The sequence below is a fragment of the Symsagittifera roscoffensis genome, chromosome 10, assembly GCF_963678635.1.
Source record: "Symsagittifera roscoffensis chromosome 10, txSymRosc1.1, whole genome shotgun sequence".
Taxonomy (NCBI): Eukaryota; Metazoa; Xenacoelomorpha; order Acoela; family Convolutidae; genus Symsagittifera; species Symsagittifera roscoffensis.
In genome coordinates, this window is record NC_087071.1 from 12,240,795 (window position 1) to 12,263,108 (window position 22,314).

Here is a 22,314-nt window from a genome sequence, read left to right on the forward strand (position 1 = left end):
TGCAATGGAGCAATGTATGACGCAGCCCTTCAGCGACTGGAAAACGACTTTGGTAACCCGACAAAGATAGTTACATCCTTCCTTCGACGACTCGACGCCATCAGCGGCCCCAATCTACGACATACCAGAAGCTACAAGGACCTCGCCAACTTCCTACAGACCATGGTCATTACATTCACGACACTTGGATTCCAGCACGATCTACACTCTATGACAAATGTCCAAACAGTTTTGTCAAAACTGCCTACCCCTTGCCGACTAGAATGGAATAGATACAATCTGCAATGCAACATCAGACAACTATCACTCATCGACCTCACCAATTGGTTCAACATCTACGTCGAAGCATGCAGCGATTTGCCGAGCAACAGCAACAACAACAACACCAGAAACAGAAGCAGCAGCAACAACTACAACAGCAGCAACACTCAAGGATCATCATCCAACGGTCACACCCACCAACATGGACCATCGGATCACCGCGCCAATCAGAACAACCGGAACCAGCAACGCAGCCAGCAGCAACATAAATCTGGACAAAAGGATCAACGACGAGATTTTTGCCCGGAGAAACGCAATTGCCAGTACCTTGGAAAATGCCAACACTTCATCGCAATGAACCCAAAGGACAGATTACAGCATGCCAGGGACCTACAACTGTTTCAACTGCCTCAGCCCCCACAAGTTCACCGACTGTCAATCAACATAAACCTGCCGGACGGACGGATGCAGTAAGAAACGCCACACACTTCTGCACAACAGCAGCGCCAACAATTCGACGACACAGAGGGAGACAGCCAACCGGAATTCCAGACAACATGACGACACCACCAACTGCAGCACCAGCATAAGCAGAAGGAAATCGACTCGCCACATTCCGACCCTGCCAATAACGATCTCTCATGGCAAACATAGAGTTCATGCCTATGCAATGCTTGATTGTGGAAGCAAACTGACATTGCTTAAATCATCAATCGCCCTCCAACTCAAACCAGATCTGCAATTAGACCACACCATCCAGCTAAACCAAGCACTGACATCATCAGACACAGCTTCTACAAAGATGACGATCGCGATTGGACCCTACAACCAGGAAAAGCAGCCATTTCAACTAAATGACATCGACGTCATAATGGATTGGAACCTTTCCCAATTCAACCCTGAATTCGTCAACTCCATCTGCCAAAGGAACGAGCCACTTCAACACATTCGGATAGCCACACTGCCCTCGAAAGAAATCGGAATCATCATTGGATGCGATTTCGCCGAACTCGTGACACCTTCAGAAGTAATCCATTCAAAACAATATGTGCCTATTGGATGGAAAACGCCACTTGGATGGTCTCTCTGTGGACGAGACAATGCAGCGACACCCAACGACATCAACACAATCAACTTCACGACAGACGATACACTGTTTCGCCACGTAGCTGAATGGATGAAAATGGACGCCGAAGGGATTTCAACTGACCAACGCAGCCTCTCAACAGACGACAAGCAAGCTCTCCGCATCTTGGAATCTTCAACAACCCGCTTGCCCAATGGACACTACGAAGTTGGAATGCTTTGGAAACGTGGACAACAACTGCCAAACAAAAGATGGCTTGCCAAGAAGCAGCTCGACAGCCTCCTCCAACGACTGATGAGAAACACCGAGATGGCACAGAAATATCAGGAGACCATCGACACCGACTTGCAGAAAGGTTTCATAGTCAAAGTTGATGATTCCTATGAAGACTCAACAGGAAAATGGTACCTTCCTCATCATCCAGTGACAAACATCAATAAACCTGGCAAGGTACCTCGAGTCCTTAATGCATCGAGCATCTACAAAGGAGTATCACTCAACAGCAACCTACTTACTGGACCAGACCTCCTCACAAACCTTACTGGAATCGTTATACGATTTCGCCAGGACCAAATCGCTATTTCTGCCGACATTGAAGCAATGTTCATGCAGGTCTTCGTGAGTCCAGAGGACCAGCCGTGTTTGCGATTTCTGTGGAAGGACAACACGGGCCGACCCGCAACCTTCCAATACACCCGCCACATCTTCGGATCTACCGACTCAACATGTGTTGCCTGCTACGCCACTCGACAATGTGCGAAGGACAATGCCGACAAATATCCAGCCTTGGAGCAAATCACAAAACGCAACATATACATGGACGACCTATACAAAGCCGTTTCAACACCGACGGAAGCGACACAGTTAATGAACGACCTTCAAAAGATGTTCAGCCTTGGAGGTTTCAACCTCACAAAATGGACCTCAAACTCTCAACAATTCCTCACAACAATCAACGAGAACCACTTGGAAAACAGCGACAGCCTCACCAAGAAGGAACGACCCCTCGAAAGAGTTCTTGGAGTGAAATGGAAACCAGACACGGACGTCTTTCTTGTGGAAGCAAAGAAGTTTCACGCCATTGACAAGAAGGACTTAACGCAGCGCAAACTATTGAAGTTTGCTTCTTCAATCTTTGACCCGCTTGGAATTACGATGCCACTGACAATTCGACTACGACAATCGCTTCAACTTGCCTGGAGTAATGGACCTTAATGGGACGAACCTGGATCATTTAACAGACCTCAACGATTGGATAGACAAGCGAAGCCAATTCAACGACATCTGCCTGCCCCGGATTTACTTCAAACCAGAAACGAAGATACTAGAAACCCAACTCCATGTATTCAGCGACGCCTCCGAACTTGCCTTAGCATCAGTTGCTTACCTCAGAATCAGATACGACGACGACACAACGGAACTCAAGTTCGTCATTGGAAAAGCCCGAGTAGCACCCATCAGCAGAATGACAATTCCAAATCTCGAGCTTCAAGCCGCCACTAACGGAGCTTAACTGTCTCGTTTCATCAAAGAACAACATGACATACGAATCGACAGTACGACACAATGGACAGATAGTACAACAGTTCTTCATTGGATAAACTCGCCGAATCAACGACACCGGATCTTCATTGCCAACCGCCTGAATTTCATCATGGACTCAACATCTTCACTGGACTGGAGATACGTGCCCAGCAAAGACAACCCTGCAGACGACGGAACACGTGGTTACAAAGCATGTGACATGACTACCGATTCACGATGGATCAAAGGACCAGACTTCTTGTTAAGACCATCATCAGATTGGCCTAATCACCCGCCAACACAACCTACAGCCGATATTCATCTGACAGACAACGACCCACAACCGCCAACATCAGTAATCGACTTCAACCGATTTAGCACTTGGACAAGAGCACTCAGAGTTACTTCATATGTTCTTCTCTTCGCAGAAAACATCAAAAGGAAGACACGTCAGAGCCTCTCACTTCAACACCTCACCTTAGGATTCGCATGGATCATTAAACACTCACAGAATCAATCATTCCCCAAGGAAATAGCATGCCTGACAAAGAAATCTGACATTCCACCCCACAGCCCTCTACAACCTCTTTGCCCCTTCATCGACGATCACAGATACTTACGTGACAAAGGACGACTACAGAAAGCCCCACTTCTACTTTGCAGCCGACATCCAGTCATTCTGAACGCAGAAAACTACCCAATACAACTCTTCATGAAGCAAACACACGAAATAAATTCCCATTGTGGAATGGAACACACCCGAAGCATTCTTCAGCAGGACTTTTGGATCATAAGATCACGCAAGCATCTGAAGAAAACTATTCGACAATGCATACCTTGCCGACGCCTTCGACAGGAACCAGTGAAACCTCTGATGGCAGATCTACCCCTACAACGACTCCCTTTATCGGAAAACAGTTACCCCTTCTACTCAACAGGAATTGACTTCTTTGGACCCTTTCCCACGCGGAACAACGACGAGTACAGTAAGCGATACGTTCTCTTCTTCACCTGCCTCGTCACGCGAGCAGTTCATTCAGAAATATGCCAGCAAATTGACACAATTTCAATTCTACAAGCCATACGCCGTTTCATCGCTAGACGCGGTAAACCCAGGATCATCTTCTCTGACAACGGGAAAGCCTTCGTTGCAGCTGACAAGGAATTACAGGAAAGCCTTTCTGAGATTCAACACAACAACGACTTCAACAATCAATGCCAATTACTTGGAATAACCTGGAAGTTCAACCCACCTGCAGCCCCTCACTTTGGTGGATCATGGGAACGCCTCATAAAAACATTTAAGATGGCCTTCTACAAAGTCATTGGAACACGGACACTGGACGACAAAACTCTGTCAATCTTCACGTGCGAGGTTGAAGCTATGATGAATTCTCGCCCGCTAACCCACGTTTCATCAGACCCAACCGACGACGAGCCCCTTACACCCAATAACCTTCTACTAGGACGACCAACAAACAATTTGCCTCCCGGATTGTTTCTCCCTCGCCACACAACGGACGAGAGAACTTGGAAACAAGCTCAAGCCTTGAGTCAACAGTTCTGGAACAGATACCTCAAAGACTACTTGCCAACCTTGACGACCCGAACGAAATGGACAAAGCAATTGGAAAATCTTCAGCAAGGAGACCTTGTATGGATACTGGAAGACCTAACGCCTCGAGGTCTTTGGCCCCTGGGACGGGTACTTCGTACATTCCCAGGTGCAGACGGAATCGTTCGCTCCTGCGAAATTAAAACTAGCAGGGGGATTCTACACCGACCAGCAGTCAAACTCTCGCGAGTATTGGACCACAGTAACAACTAGATGACCAACATGATCAACGACAGTTAACAACTAGATGACCATTACAATCAACGACGACGTACCATCAGCTTCAACGAACAATTTTCTAATTTGCAACCTGCAAATGGGCCCGGCTATGTCTACGACATTTGAACTTTATTCTTTGCCGAACCTAATTTTGCCACATTTTCGACACGAATATGCCGCCAAATTACCAAATTAATAAACTGAAGGACTCAAAACTCAAAAATCAAAAAGAAATCATTTAAAAAGAAACAACTAAACTACGATCTGAAATTGGAATCTTAATCATCCAAAACGTATTGCCATTGTCAAAAATAATAAAAATCGGATTTAAATCAATCGAGAATATACATCAGATTTTTTTGCAACCTTGATTTGAATATATAAAGAAACAAGTATACCCGGTTGCTGCGCAAGTAGCACAGAATGTTCCGACCACATTCGTGAGCAACTACAAAGCGTATTTTCTAATTTAACTACTTACTAATTTTCCTTTCAGTAAATTTAAGTTTTTAAGACTAAATGGCCCAATTTCATACCTAACGAACGTTATTCAATCGCTTAACTCGCTCGAAATCGAACGAAAACTCAAAAATTGTAAAACATTGAGGCAACTTTTTAGAAACTTTTTGATGTCGTTCGAATCACTGTCTTTAATACGATGGTCTTTGATATGATATATCACCTAAAAGGTCTTTATTACGATGTATCACTCGACATATTCTATGATTATTTGCGGAATGGAAAACAAAACAGAAAAAACTAACACACCCGAATACAAAGTTCCTCCCCACTTTCCGTGGTCGGAACAACAACTATTTTTTTTTTCAGATCAAAGTAATGACATTTCGAAAACTACTACTTTTTCAAAAGTTTTTCAAATATTTGTTCACATAGCTTCACTGCGCAGAGAAAGTAAGGAATTTAAAATTAACTACCTCATCTTAGCAAGTGAAACTGAGAAAAAAGACGTGTAAATTGAAAACCCCGCCGTCAAATCTTTGTTACAGTAGAATTAAAAACTAATTTAATTTCATGATAAATGCCTGATTCATACTAACCGAAAACTTTGAACCAAATAAACGAAGTTTTAAACAAGTTTTGGTGTGTTACAATAGATGACAATTTTGAGAACTATTGGAGTAGCGCACATATTAAATAGGAGACCTATAAGGCAAAAATATTCAATTAATTTACAATCAATTGTACAAGCTACTTTGTTAATACATAATAATACAGATAGTTTTTGTTAATACATTACACTGCTAGATGATTTCTCTTTTTCAAAAATTCAAATTTCACACTCTAATTTGGCTCTAAAATAAATTGCAAATAGTGTTTGAAGTATAGCAACAAGCGCTTCAGCTATTTAACTTGAGTCTACCACCTATTGTAATAACTCACCCAAGTTTTTATCACATCCAAAATTCAATGATTTTCGTCAACAGATAATAAAAGAGTCAAACGAGCTCTAAAAAAGAAAATCATCATTTTAAAGCTTTTAGAGATTCAACAAATGCCTGTTAAAAGCATTTGTTATTCCGCTGTTTTTCCAAAATTTAGATCCCTTCATGAAAACAATTCAGAGTATTCGTTACAACATATCCGCTTTAGTTTGGTAATTGATAGCGCATTTTGAACGCGTTAAGTCAAATTGCAAAGTGAAAAAAAAACCTAAATCAATCGTTCATTAACTCTTTAGGAATTGCAACTTCTGGCAATAGGTTTTTTGAAAGACAGAAATAAAAAGATCTTTCTACAGTTTTTGAATTTGAACTGCCGAGGAAGCGCTGACAGTTTCAAAACGAGCTATTCACCAATAACCTAGTTTTTATCCCAGTTGATCAAACTTCTGCTCGTTCTAAATTGAACTACGAAGCATAATTTCTAGACCGGTTTTTCTTGACACTCGGAAAATTTTTGGAAACATTTTTCATAACGATCAGATCACGATTGAAAGTTTTTTGAAGTTTATCTGACGTTTATTTGTTGCACCTTTTTTAAAATTAAATATAAACAAACAGTATTACACATCCAAAACAAAGTGCTTTCCACTTCGTCGTCGGAATAATTATACTCACTTGTTCATGGCCTGTTTCAAGTCATGATTTTCCAGGATTACTTCATTCAATGCACGAGCTAAGGCCGGCATTCGTTCTTGGATGACAGTGCACGAATAGTGTTCAAGCGACGAATGAGTTGCAGGGTCGAAATCATTTGGAATGGCAAATTCTGATTGGTTGGGTTCGTTTTCGGCTTCTTGAATATCTGTTGTTTGCACTTCAGCATTTTCTTCACGCTTTTCAGCCGTTTGAGAAAAGTTTTCAGCTTGAACTAAACTTTCAGTTTGCTGAGAAAATTCATCCGAACTTTTTGATACTGGATTTTGATATGCTAAATTTTCGGCTTTTACACACTCTAGTTTCGACTTGTAGAACTTTTCTAGACTTTGTATCTTTTCTTTATGAGAGGTTTCTAAAGCTTCAAATTTTTCAGTTTGAAAAGTTTCTAATTCTTCAAGTTCGAGTCTCAAGTTTTCATTTTCTTGTTGTAGTTTTTCCAATTTAAAGCTTGTATCATCCGCAGTTTCAGGCACTAATAAATCCGGTATTTCAAAAACTGCTTGCTCGGAAGTTACTGTAATATCGGAAGTATCTGCTTGCCAGTCGAAATTACTCCACGTAGAACTAGTATTAATATTACTTATAACTGACTCGTTATTTCCACTGTTTAGATTCGATTTGAATTCTTCGAGCTGTTTCTGTAGTTTTTTGATCGCGAAATCTTTTTCTTGTATTGCTTCGATATGTTGGTTTGAAATTCGGTCTAACTCTTTTTCGTATGAATTTGCTCGTTGTTCGTTTTGGCTGGCTAGTTTTTGATATCGAATTGTCTAAAACAAAAGAATGATTTGATATAAGGAAAAACTACTGAAAAGTCTCTGGTGAAACTTCATTTATGCTTTAAAGTGTTGCATATCAATTTCGAGCTGAAAAAAACGTCCAAAAATTGATGTCCCTTTGCCTCAAGTACAAAAATTTATACAAAAAAAATCTTATAAAATCAGAATTGTTTCAGCCCCGCGAAGCACTAAACACTATCTTTTCGCGTGATCAAAATCCGACTTTTCAGCATAAAGACGATTTGCAGCATCAAACTTTATCAAAGCGATTAACTTCAAAAGTGGACAAAATTCATTGAACTTAAAATTCTTTATCATAAACACCAGTTTCGATAGAATCCCAAGAATCGACATTTCTTAGAAAAAACAGAAAAATTGCCGAAAGTTAGGAAACTCCACTCAACAGGCTGATACTTTTTTGGAATTCCTGAATCCGAAACGAATGATTTAGTAACCAACGTTTCCTAACAAGTATTTGAACTAAAAATTAGGAATTCTGTCCACAGAGGAAGCAATGCCAAAACCGGATGCACCTCCGATTCCTGAATTTCAAGACTATCACTACAAAGATGAGACGACCACTCCAGCTCCCTATGGAAGAGTTTTATGGAAGATTGATCTAGAAGAACCGGCATTCATAAGTACAATTCTATTTTGACGTAATGAGAGATTAAGATAATTTTTTATTGGAACATTGTGGAATCATTTTTTATTGAACATTGAATTATATCAGATTTTTTGGCCTTTAAATTAAATTATGAATTAAGTTTAAATCTAAAAATCAGTCGAATTATTACGAGATTTTTTGGCCATTAAGTTAAATCTTAATCTTTTTAAAAAAAACTGATTAGGTTTCTCTAAAGTACCCTATTTACATTTTTATTTACCTCAATCGGTCTTTCAAGAACCTTGTTCCGACGACTCTCGAAAGAGGAAGGGACTATAGACAAGAGCCCGTAATTTAATTATTGCCAGGCAGTTTTGACAACAAAGGTAAGTTCGTAAAGAGAAAGATAAAATAGATCATATGAAAACTTAATAGTCGCGATTCGAATTCTATAAAAAAACATAGCCAACAGACAGTTGAATAAGACTCAATGAACGCAAGTAAACAGACAATATATAATGACTTGATTTTTTCTTCTTAAAATCTTAAATTTCCGAAATCTTAACTCAATTTGAGAAAACTTGGATCAATAAACATTTTCTTCCGCTTGAAAATCTGAAAATTAAATTCAACTTTCGAAACTAGAAGTCGCTCGTGTTTTATAGTGAACTTTACACTTTTGCTGTTCGCTAGTGGAATTTGCCTTCCTTTGAACAGAGGAAATGAACTGAACTTAAAATGAAACCCACAATCAATCCCATATTTAAAAAAAATACAGGAAATTTCAAAAAACTTTGTTTATTCTTGTGAAAGTCAATTGTCTATTTCTGAAAAATAACGTCATTAGAGAATTTCTTCTCTTGCATCATTCTGGTGGTTGCAACATTCTGTGCTTCTTGCACAGCAACTATCTATCTTTGTGCGTCTTTCGTAATTACTTGATTTAGTTTTTCCTTACTTCGTGTTCTGATATATCTTATACCGAAGAAAAAAGAAAGTACGCAACTAATAAAGTTAGTGAAATTTAGAATCGAAACAGTAAGTTTAAATTGGGTGTCAAAACGAAACCAAAACAGAAATCAATTAAAGGCCAGTATGGACTCCTTCCTATCAGCATATATTTGATCAAGTTTTTCTAACTTCAAGGGTTAAAGTGTTCCAGGCCGTAACAATTCTTCGTGCCAATTACACCAAGATTTGAAAATGACCTTGCCAAACTTATCCTTTCATAATATCCCTCACATGCTGAATAGGATTTAGCTCGGGTCTAAAAGATGGCCATGACAACACTGGAACTCTTAGTCATCACTAGAAAAAGCGAAGTCAATCGGGCTGAATGGCAGGGGGCAGTATCTTGCTGAAACGTCCATAACTATTTACGTAACAAGCAAAAAAGTTAGTAATTAAACCCTTAATGCTTTGTCGCAATATACTGCTCACTATGCGCAATACGTTCGGTAGATTCTGAGATTCTACACCATATAATCAAACTTTGCTGGCTGTTCTATCGAACTGACGAATATTTTAAAACAAAAGTCGGCAAATTTTCTGTATGTAAATAAGACATCGCCTGTCGTCTGAGTTCAGGGAGAAGCGAAATTCGTCAATAACGAGTGTTTTTTTTTCAATCACGATACTTCCAGGCAGGCCTCTAAGCCCGAGCAAGACATCTCTGGTAATGTTTCTGCAGAAGAATTGGCCATCGAAACGGTCTTCTGCAACGAAAACCTACGCGACGCAAAATTGTATTAATAACAGGAACTGTCGCAACAAACTGCCGTGCCGTAAAAAACAGCATTTCGAAAAAAATATCCGCTGAGATGTCTATTAACTCTTCCAGCCGATTTCTCATCTAACGCCCTTGGTCTTTCTTATCGCCCTAAATCCTCATCTTGTCCTGTAACTAGGTATTTCTCGGACAATCTTGAAATCGATTAGGTAAAAATCTGAAAAACTTTGAAACTCCTGTTTTTGAATGCGCGCTTTGAAGATTTTATATCGTTTAAGAAAGCAAACGTCAAATATTTGTGCGCGGCAAACTATCTTGCACTCAAAATTGCTCAACATTGAATTGAGGCAAGCTGATTGGTTGTATTGATTCCAGGTAGGACTCAAATTTTAACACTTAACTATTTTATATTTGCTGTTAGGGGTTCAAAAAATGGTTTACATTTAATCAAAACTGTTTGAGGCCATTTAAAGTGCTATCGAAGCACCTTTGGCCGATTGGGGCAAGGCAAGCGTCTCTCAACACGAAAGTCGTCTGTTCAAATCCTACTTCGGGCACGGTTGGAGGGGTCATATTGTCATCTGCCTTCTCTACACGAGTAGTTTTGTTACTTTTTAAAATTTTGTTCTGCTTAAATACTGTTGTTGACACCTTGACCGATAAGTTTTTGTAAAAACAACGTTGTGGACGTTACCAGAAGATCTGAGAATCTTCCACACTTTAAGAGAAAGAAAACACAAATCAAGGTTTTTACTTTTTGAAAAGTCTTATTTAAACGCAGGAAGAAAATCTAATTCAAACAATTAGCAAAAACGCAACAAATTGAAAACATTAATGAGTTACGAAAAATAAATACGCTTTACGGGAATCGAATCTACGGCCTCGAACAACCAAGACGACTGCCTTACACAACTGAGTCAGTCACCATTGAAAGCGCTAACAATAGCCACTCACAAGAAGTAGAAAAGACGTTATTAAACAGCGAATACTATGCAGCACAGTGTTTCTAAAATGAACACTATTTTATACGGGTTGGATTGGGTAAAAGCGGACCTCGTAACATAACACAATGCTCGCAAGCTTGCTGATATAAAGCCTATTTTGGATATATTAAATGGTAGAGCTTGACCATAATTTTTACATCAACCGTGAGAAATCATGTCAGATACCTGTAATCAAAGTATGAACAATGTATTCCAAGTTCTTCCATTTTTATTTCTGGTTTTAAAAAGCCAGTTTTTAATGTATCCAAGCGCCATGAATTCGTTCTCAATTAACGGAGGAAAGCAGATATTCATGCCAATTGGAACATTCGCAGCCGGAAACTCTCATCGCAGCCGGAAACTCTCAGTAGTGTGATATCTTTCCTAAACTCGATTGTTTCGAACAATTTCAGGCAGTTTCAGACCTGCAAAATGAGCCATAAAACCAAATATTGATATTTTCAAACAGAAGCTAAGATAATTTGCTCACGGTCGATGTCAAATTTTAATGAAATTTTGTTTTGTTGCCCAAAATGATCTTTTAAATTAGGGGTTTTAGAGACTAAGACCCTTCATTTGTGTTTTATATTGTCCAGTAAAATAATTTTTATTTAAAATAGAAAAAACATTTAAATGATCAATTTCATCAAATAAAATTACTCTGATCGTCAAAATCAACCTTTGTATTTACTGTTCTTTGTTCATTTTTAGCATTTCTCTTGTGTGGAATCTATGGACTGTGTCTGGCAGCCATGATCGCCTCAATTGTGGTGTACAGAAAAGAAGTGGATAAAACTATAAAAAAGATGGAATCCAAACATGGGGAGAAGGCACCTGAAAAAATAAAGGCTCTGTTCGAGATACGATATTAAGATATGAAGCTTGCTTTTGTTTGTAAAGAAACAATTCTGAAATATGTTTTTTGTAATAAAAAAATTCTGAATTATATTTATTATTCTTCATAACTACTGGAAAATCTCATCATGTATGCTTGAAATTATCAACACAGGGGTTCAGATTCACAAAAGATACCGAAGAAAAAAGTAACCCAATTAAGTAAGCAAGTAAAACTAAAAAATTTAGCTGAGATTGTTTGAATATGATAGCTATTATCTTTGTCCAGAGATTTTGCCAATCCTATTGATTATAATTCCGACCATTGAAAATGGGAAGAAACTTTGTATTCGGATGTGTTCTAGTTTTTTTTGTGTTCCACGCAAACTCATGTATAAAAATTAATGGAATGGGTCGAGTGATCGATCATATTAAAGCACTCTCACCACTCTCATTCGAACAGCATTAAAAATATTTTCAAAATATTGTCGTCCCAGTGTCGAGAAAAACTAGTCTTAAATTTTTGAGATTTAGTCTAATTTCGAGTAACGCGATCGAGTAACGCTCGTTATATGGAAATTTACTTTTCTTTAAGACTTTTAGGATAAAACACTTGATATTAATGATAAGAAATCTAGTTTTTGGATGTTTCATTTGGCGCTTATTTGGCAATCAAGATTTCTAAGAAATATAAAATTTTGCAAAAGTTTGAAAAAAAAATTGATTTTTTTTTTCATTTTTTTGTTTAATAATTGTTTTTTGAAGACAAATATTGTCAATTATACCCAGTTCATTAGTTTTCTACGCTATCGTATAGTTTTTAAACCATACCACCCACTAAAAACAATAGTAATTAGAAGAAAAGAAAGAAAAAAAAATGGTTCCCCATTTTTGATTATTCTGGTCGGAACATTCTGTGCTACTTGCACAGCAACCGGCTACCCCCTTGTTATTTTTGCCGAACACTATTTTCACTCTTTGTAACAACCCTTCATACAAGAATTTTCTAAATACTTTTTGCGATAACGCACAAGAGAAAGTGATCTAAATTTACACACAGAGGCATAGCGGAGCTGCACAATAACTGGTTCCAGTCCTATAAATAACTTACCAACTCATTACAGAACTACTATAAAAATACAACTACTATCGACTCCTACCTCTTCACGTAGTTTGGCAGCTGTTCGTTCCAATTCTTCTATCCTCTTACACGCAGCTGCCAGGTCATTGACCTCGTCTATTGGGACTACATCATTGGATGACCCCGTTTGACCTTGAAACAAAGTTATTTGCTATATTAGTTAAACCTAATATTATTCTTAGCGCGTATGCAAACTTATTTCTCGATCAGAAAATTTTCCATTGCCATTAACTTGGACCAAAAGAACTCAAGCTATTATTTTATGCGGACACGTACAGGTATGATTAATAGATACTTCTTTGAAATGCAACTTTCTGCGATATATTAAAAAAATGTAAGTAACTTCAAATCATTTCGTCAATTACGAACTGTGTACGGCTTTTTATAGAACCGATATATAATCGTTTCTTCAAACTCAAACGTCATCTATACTTAACAACATAAAAATAGGATTGGATGGGAAAAATTGGAAAACATAACATTCTTTTATAATTGAAAATGGGGAAGGGAGAAGAGAGAGAGAGGGGGGGGGGGGGGTATGTAGACCTGTAACTTCTATCATACCTTCATCTTCCTCTTCAGTCAAGACATCCCTCGTGAACGAAGACAGTTGATCTGTGAATTGGCCAGTCAGCGAAGTTATATTAGTACGCGAAAACCAAGACATGTTTCCAATACAATTTTTAATAACTTTATATTATTTCAAAATTTACATGGCGAACTGAAAATAGCAACAGTTAAGAAAGTATACTTCAGAACAATTATAACCGGTTGCTGTGTTATTAGCACAATATGTTCCGACCATACTCTTCGAAAAACTATTCTAAAACAAAATTTAAAACAAAATTGATTTTTCAAAATAGTGTCGTATTTTGTATGTGATAAAAGGATCTGAACGAAGCCTGAAATTTAGGTTTATTCGACACTGTTAATAAAATAGGAAATATGGTTAACAATTTTTGTCGAAAAATGTCTAGAAAAACAAACAAGAAATCAAAAAATAAGAATAGTCGGTTGCTGGACAAGAATTTTTTTTTCAAATGAGGGTAGTTTTTTTCGGCGTGGTGCGATAAAAGGATGTGAACGAAAAACTGGAATTTAAGTATATTCGAGTCATAATAAAATAGTCAAATTGGACAACACTTTTGTAAAAAAAAAACATTTACTACGAACACAAAAAAAATATCAAAAAAAAGTTTTTAATTCCCAAATGGCGCTTTAAAAACTCCAACAACAACTTTATTTGAGTAAAAATAAGTTTTCACGGCCTAAATTAGGCAAAAATAAGCTCTCTCGAATTTACCTTAAAAATCAAAAAATTTGAACCAGTTTTTCTCGATACTGGGACAGTTTTTCGAAACTTTTTAAAGTCGTTCGAATCACGACTGAAAGGGCTTCAATATGATATATCACTCAACCCACACCCATGATTAATTGTGGCGCCTGATTTTGAAACAAGGATAGCCGGTTGCTGTACAAGTAGCACAGAATGTTCCGACCATATTCATCAGCTTGAAGGAAACAAATTGCGCTCGCAAAGGAAACAAATGTTCCGACCATATTCATTTGCTTGAAGGAAACAAATAGCGCTCTCCAAATGCCAACTCGAAATGGCGTCAAAATTTGATTTTGAATTCTGATGACTTTGAATTCTGTATTTTAGATTCCTGAGTGGAATAAAAAATACCCTATTGCTCGTTTATTCAAAATGGGTATATTCTCTGAAAAAAATAACATTCTTAAGACATTGTTGAAATCCAAAGAGCTTTTCGTTTTTCTTGACACGTTTCCCAATGTCTGTTGGCTATGCTGAGTCCCTTCACTTGTGAATAAATGGTTTTAACCTTACACTATTTGATGGATAAGTACACAAATCATCGCAGCTCTTTTGAAACAACACCAACATCATAAGCGAAGCTAAACAACAACGTGATACGGAACCTTAAGGAAAACTAATTGATATACAGCATTTACCAAAAAACTTTATACGTTTGTCTGTGTTAAAATTCAAATTTAGGAGCCTGCTGAAAAACAAAGCCAGAGTTATAAACATTCAAAATATGGAAATTACACAAAATCAAAACTGAAAAACTTACGACTAACAGAAAAATTTGGGGTATGTAAAATGAGTAATTAAAATATTAACTTGCTCACAATATATATGTCGAAGCTATGCCTGTTTAAAAATTGACGATATAATTCAGTAACCCTGTCAGATGAATTGATGATGGGAAAAGTTTCTTTGCCGATTCTTCAGCGCTAGCTTCGATAATATTTGCGAATAAAAAAACTGTCAAATTCAACTTTTTGTCAAAATAAATGGGTTTGCCGATCATTAAGGTAAAAAAAAACGCGGTCCCATGAAAAAAGTATTACTGCAGCTCAAAACACTAGCTCGACACTTCAATTGCGTTAGAGGAATTCTCTATTTCAAAGCGATTATGAGTATGTCTTTCTGAGAGCCAAAAATTTCTGTCTGCTTTTCTCGACATTCAGAAAACATTCCTTTTAAATTTTCTTATATCGATACAATCAAGTCTGAAAGGGCTTTTAAATGATATTTCACCCAACATCATCTGACGTTAAATTTTCGAACCTAATTATGCGTGGGAGAAAAACACCTGCAGCTTTAGTTCCTCCTCATTTTCAAGGTTCGCAACAAAAAACTGTTCAAAAAGACAGTTGAAATTTTAAAAAATCTACTAAGATTCGCACAAAAAAGCTGTCATTAGAAAATCTGTTTCATCATTCTTTGTCAATTCCATTTAGAAAGCTTCAAAACTTTCATATTCGTTCCTCGCTGAATGCTCAGAACATATAAAAAGCTCCCGCATTAATCAGACCCATTTTTACAAATGCTTTTTTAAGTCTCTCAGAAATACTTTCTAGATTTTATTTTCAAAGTTTGCAATTAAGATAAAAGAAATCGGTAAAATTAAGATAGCGCAGGTGTTTTTTTATTCAGGCATCTTAAAATTTTGCCCAGGAAGCCACGTTTCTTTGACCAAAAGTTCTTAATTTCTACAAAAAAGCAAAGGCTGGCCATATTAATATGGCCATATTAACTTTTTATATCTCATTTCAAGCTTTAAAAGCTCCTTCTATTCTGATTTCTTTTCACTTCATTAATCATTAAATAAAAATCTAAACGGAATACAAATTTGCAATGCAGTTATATCAGTGTACTGTACCACACACAAAAAGGTCTCTTCTTTATTTTCTTTTTCTTTATTTTTTTTCTCTTCTTCACGCATTTTTCTCTCATTCTTTTCTTCTTATCTGAATTTAAGTTTGAAATTGGAGTTTCCTCACATATGGGAAGAAATTTTTGCTGGACGAAATGCAAGCAGAGATTTTACAATCAAATTAAAAAAATGTTCAGAAGGCTTTTTAGACTAATTTGCAAAATCAAGAAACGACGTTTCTTAATATTCGTTTTATTTAGTCTAATTTTATTGATTTGTGCTTCTGCTTTTATAATCTTTGACACAAAACTCAATTCAATAACATCACAAAAAATAACGACAAGGTTAACTCCAGAACAGATAAGACATATAACAGACTTAGAAGACCAGCTAAGTTCTAAAACTCCTTGTGAAATGCTGGCATCTAGCACCGGAAAGTATCGCAAAATTACGATTGCAAGAATACTTGGCCCAAGTTTAAAACCATTGCAAAGTCCACAACAAACAAGTTTAAACTTAAAACATACACTTCGATATGAAAATAATTTGAAATCTTCGAAAAAATGTATCCATAGTTTCTGGATTATTGAATGCAGTTTCAACAAAACCGAAACTCAAATTATAACACAAACGTTAAAACTCTTCGACGAAGAATTTTATTTCACGCCGAACTGTTCGAAAACGCCTGAAGCCTTATTTCATCATATTATCAACTTGAACAATTTTCGAAATTACGCAATAAAATTGGCGCTTCGTCAAAACACAGACTGGATTTTACCATTGGACGGAAATATTTTCCTTCCAAGCGAAGCTTTAAATAACATAGTTCGAGGTCTTGTTATTGCATCATATATTGGGAGCCCTGTAAACGCAATACCGTTATTTCGAATTTTACAATGTCAAAACCAATTATTTACTGCAGACTTTTCATTCGATAAAGAACTATCGCATTCCATGATGAAGTATTACCGCAAGTTTCCAACAATAAGTGAAAGATTAACTCGTAAACAGGAGGGGCAAATAGCAATCTCAACAAACTTCGACAACATCCTTAACTTCTTTTCCGATTCTTATCTTTACAGTAAATTGTCAAAAATGTCTTTAATTGAAGATTTGGAAAACTCAAATTATTCAAGAATTCGATGTGGTTATAGAGCTGGCGTAGAACTGGCTGATGATTCAAGAGGTCGAATACGACAGTACATTTTGAATTGCGGGTACGTTCTGAGGTTACTCTTTTGGCCTGAAAACGATACTTGTAGTATAAATGCGAGAAAGCCAAAAGTACACAATAGATCAAGGATACTCAAAGAACGTCCAAATATAACCGACTTAATTTGGATTTCCAGAAAATTACGAAGGCGACCTGAAGTTAACATGCAAATCAGAGGAAGACTTCGAGACCTATCAGCGCTGAATTTAAAAACAATTTTGTTTAAATCGATGTTCTGATAATTTTGTAATTCAACTTTCGCAATAACTATTTTGACCAAGTTTTCTTTCAAAAAAGTGAAAACGCTTTTAATTAGTACTTATGTTAGTATACGTTTGACTATCGCCATGCTAATCACAAATACAAGCGAAGCAAAGCAGATTTTATAGCAGATTACATGTGCTACAAAAACTATCATGATGATCCAAAGAAAAAAAATGATTTTTCATAACTGCTCAAAATTCCCTAGTTGAAAGTTTTAACGTGATATCAGGTTTCGCGTCAATTAAGAAAGCATTTGAAGGCTCTTTCGACAGGGTTTGACGGATGTGCAAAGCGTAGGAACAAAAACTGACATGAATAGTTGCCTAAAGTTTTTCCAGAAAAAATCACCAACTCCATATGTGAGTGAATCAACCATCAACCCGCCCAAAGAATTGGTTCAAAAACCTCGCAAAGCGTTATTGACCGCATTAAATTGCAATTAAACTTGAGCTACATTTGTGACCAAATTTGCAATGCAAATAAACTCCTACCTTAATACATGAGAGCTAAGACACGCAAATTGCACATGAAGTAATGAAATTTCGTGCTTCATAAAACGACCTTCAAGCTTTACCAAATCCGAAACTCATTATGGCTGCGGTAGGCAATTTAAAGTATATCAGCAACCGAATAAAAGTATTCAAACGACCCCAATCAAATTTTTATCCGCCAATTTCTAATGAAAACTCGCCTCCAAAATTACCTCCAGGGCCATTTCCAAGAGCTACATCTTCAAAGATTTCAAAATCAAAATTCGAGGAGTTGTTAAAAACGAAACAAGATGTTCTTAATCGTTCTATAAGGCCTTACTACCGAAACCCAATTATGGTTTCGTCAGCTAGCATGCAATGGATATTTGACCAAAACCAGAAACGATACCTAGACTTTTTTGCTGGAATTGTCACGGTTTCAGTAGGCCATTGTCATCCCCGACTCGTCAAAGTTCTTCATGACCAGGCTCAGACATTGTGGCATACAACTTCAATTTAAGTTCACCCTCAAACCGTGAGTTACGCCCAAAAATTGGTGTCTAAATTTCCAGATCCACTCAAGGTTGTTTACTTTGTGAATTCGGGAGCTGAAGCAATCGATATGGCGCTACTTTTGGCTCGCCTACACACTGGAAATAATGATATTCTGGCACTTAGAAATGGTTACAGCGGACGCAGTTTTGGCGCTATGGGAACAAGCGCAGTTCCAAAATGGAATTTCAACACTCCCACTAGACACGGAATTATTCAAGTTGGAATGCAAGTCGACCCTTACAGAGGTCATTTCGGTGGGTCTAACTGTCGTGACAGCTTGTCTCAAGTAATTAATCGACCTTGCAATTGCCTATCAGGATACTGTGAAGCTTCTGACAAATATGTGCAAGAAGTTCAGGAAACTATAAATTACACGACCAGTGGCAATGTTGCTGGATTTATCAATGAAGGAATTTTAGGAGTGGGCGGCGTTGTCCAGTTTCCCAAGCATTTCGTCAGGCAAACCTATGATCTGATTCGAAATCATGGGGGTGTGTGTATTGCCGATGAAGTTCAGACTGCGTTTGGTAGACTTGGATCTCACTACTGGGCATTTGAAAGTCACAGAGTCGTTCCCGATATAGTCGTCATGGCTAAAGGCATCGGCAACGGGATTCCTCTAGCTGCGCTTGTGACGACTCCGGAAATTGCAAGGAATTTGACAAAAGCACTTTATTTTAACACGTACGGTGGGAACCCAATTTCAACTGCAGTTGGAGAAGAGGTATTGAATATTATCGACGACGAAGGAATGCAAGAAAAATCGAGAACATTGGGCGAAAAACTAATCAAGGGTCTAAAAACTATACAGCATGAGTTTGAGATAATTGGTGACGTTAGAGGCAAAGGTCTAATGATCGGTGTAGAGCTAGTAGAAAATAAGCAAACAAAGCAACCCCTCAATCAAGACAAATTCCTCAAAATTTTCGAAGATATAAAAGATATGGGATTACTGGTCGGAAAAGGCGGAGCATATGGGAATGTTTTTAGGCTAAAGCCTCCAATGTGCATTGAAGAAAACGACGTGGATTTCGCTCTGGAGGTATTCAGATTTGTGGTGAAAGAAAATTCGAAAATGTGATGTAGCGATAGAAAATAAGCTTTGCAATTGTCAAAATTAGTACCCATTTAAAGCCAAAATGCTTAAATCAGCAAATGTTCCCACTACATTACCGACTGAAGATAAGATGATGACTGCATACTAGGACCATGAAATTAGATTTAGATGTAAGATAAGACAATTTATTCAATAAATGAATCGAAAAAGGCATTATGCTAAAAATGTTATTCACAATTAGTAAATGACTTAGGCAGCAGCTACCATTTTTTCAACGACTGAAAGGTCTCTAGTACAAAGAAGCGAAGCTTAGCTCCGAACCACTTGCAATACAAAACAAGGATAGCCGGTTACTGTGCAAGTAGAACAGAATGTTCCGACCTGTCATCAAAAAGTACATTTTCAAATTGGTGTAGTTTTTTGGCGTGGTTTGATAGAGGAATCTGAGCGAAAGAGCAGAGATGAGGCACTTTGGTCAGTCATTGTAAAATATACAAATTGGAAAACAATTGAGGACAAACAAGAAAAACAAAAAAAAAACTAAAATAAACTTTTTTTTTCAAATCTTTTTCCCCAAATTCCTAAGATGAAGATAAAATCTCCAAAACTAAAATCAATTGAGAAAAATTAAATTTTCAAGGCTCAAATAAGGCATAAATAAGCTAATGTAAAACTGCTTACTCGCTCGGAATAAGACGGAAAATAAAAATTTCAAACTTCTTTTTCTCGACACTGGGAAAACTTTTTAGAAGTTTTTGATGATATATTACTTTACCCAGTCCGATGTTTATTTGTGGTACCCTACTTTGCGCGGAATATGAATCAGAAAAAGAAACTCGCCTCCAAAAATACCTCCAGGACCATTTCCAACAGCAACATCTTCAAAACTTGATTTACGTTAAAATTGTAAATTTGTAACAGTCGCGTACTTAAGGCACATTTGAGGTTTAAGAAAAATAGGCCCTATAACCATTAGCTTAAGAGTCAGGGACACTATCTCTTGTTTTTTCTTCTACTTAAAGCCGTCGGAGCCAATTCGGTTCACTTGCGACATGAGACTAATGTGACATTCGACCAGAATGTGAAAAATGCAATCTCTGCAGAATTCGGAATTTTAGCAGTAAGCCTTCCGGATTGGTGGTTTTTAAGAACTAAGGGCGTTATTGGAACGTTTAGCCAAACGGTGAAGGCTGGAATATTCTAGTATTTTAAAATTTCAAAAATTCGAATGATGACGTCACATTTCTGAGAAATGCTGAAACGGCCATTTTAACAAGAAACGAGAGAAAAAACATAACAACATTAGTTGCGCTGACGAGAACAACTTTATCGAAATTGAAGAAGTCGAAATTGAAGAAAAACAGCAGCAGATTGCAGAGAACGTTCCGAGTTGCAACTATTGTGCTGCTACAATAGTTGCAAGGCCGTTGCGAACAACGGTGAAGGGTAAGAAACCAGCCTTCCGTGTTGTCGTGAAATCGAACTTAAGGAGCTTGATTCACCGGATTCAAGAATCCGGAAGGGTCTCGGGACGGAAAACTTTTATTGACTCATATGAACTTTTAGCATCCTGTCATGTCCTGACTTGAATTTAATTGATATTTGGATTAGTTTTGACAAGGATGAGGTGCTAAGAGTTGGGGGGGGGAAAGGGTTGATCCATCTTCGATGGAGATGATGATTTTTATCTACTGAACAAAAACAATGGTAATATAATAAGTAGTAGCCCTGTTTTTAGGAGTGACCTCGTGGTCTGGGGATACTGAGACCCAGCCATGAACTCACTATTTTTGCATGTAATTCAGTTAATTTGAGCGTTCTGGTCGAAGCCGGAGAACAGTAACGTTTTTGTCGACCCGATGTTAGAAAAGACCACCGAAAAGTACTGGCTTGGTAGAGACGGTGAAAAACATGCAAAGCTCTGTTTAGACGCTAGCCAGTCGTCTTAAGACTTAGTTTTGTTATCCGTCGATATGTATCTTCCGGGCGAATGTTACATAAAACCCGCGTTACAACCCGCGTTACAACCCCTCGACCGGAAGGTAGAGTGGCAAGCTGACCGACGTGTTCCACGCTCAACAGGGACATCAAGGGCAGCATCTGCAACGACTGTTGGGTATCTTTGAAGCAATTTTAGTATCGTTCGGGTACTATTTCATTAAAACTTAAGTGGTGGGGGGCACGATTGGCGCGGTCCGATTGTATCCTCCATCGATTACAAATTTCCGAGTTAAGGGTCTTAATTCGGGTATTTTGGTGCAAAGGAGGGTATAGTAAGATTCATTAACGACTATTAATAGATCATTATCCTTATTATATATTACTTATCTCCTATTTAGACCCAAGAAACAGCCATTTTTGTCGAAAATTACCAATTTTCGACCAAAACTGCAGACCCCCAAATTTCCGGATATCCGAGCTTTTCCGATAGGCAAAAAGCTTTTATACAGAGAGTAGCTACGTAGTTCGATCCCCTTCACTAAAGAAACCGCGTGAGCAAAGACTCAGTAGAAGTTAGAAAAACGGAAATTTTTTGATCAAAATTTTGATAATTTTCTGTATTTTGTCAATCTGTTTTGGGGATCGAGTTTTTGAGTTTTTAGAGTACGAGCAATAAAATTTTTTGCATTAGGAGCGTGCTAGCATAATGTGCTCGGTTACTAGAGAAAAT

General features: G+C 37.6%; 2 protein-coding genes across 2 annotated transcripts in view; one reads left to right on the plus strand and one right to left on the minus strand.

Annotated features, from left to right (window-relative positions):
- Positions 1–22,314, minus strand: part of LOC134855093 (thyroid receptor-interacting protein 11-like) — a 172,153-nt gene that overhangs the window by 19,323 nt on the left and 130,516 nt on the right. The window contains exons 2-4 of the mRNA XM_063871476.1: positions 13,464–13,622; positions 12,919–13,031; positions 6,785–7,596 (exon numbers count right to left, since the gene is read on the minus strand). Coding sequence (XP_063727546.1) covers positions 6,785–7,596; positions 12,919–13,031; positions 13,464–13,566 — 1,028 coding nt within the window. The 5' untranslated portion in view covers positions 13,567–13,622. The remainder of the gene's footprint in view (positions 1–6,784; positions 7,597–12,918; positions 13,032–13,463; positions 13,623–22,314) is intronic.
- On the plus strand, positions 18,566–19,815 carry LOC134855430 (alanine--glyoxylate aminotransferase 2, mitochondrial-like). Its single transcript, XM_063871957.1, has one exon. It carries the CDS (start codon positions 18,654–18,656, stop codon positions 19,665–19,667), a length of 1,014 nt encoding a protein of 337 aa, XP_063728027.1. The 5' UTR covers positions 18,566–18,653; the 3' UTR covers positions 19,668–19,815.

Bases quoted from the DNA above. Each gene is read 5' to 3' on its own strand.
- LOC134855430 (XM_063871957.1), top strand. From the start codon at position 18,654: ATGGCGCTACTTTTGGCTCGCCTACACACTGGAAATAATGATATTCTG.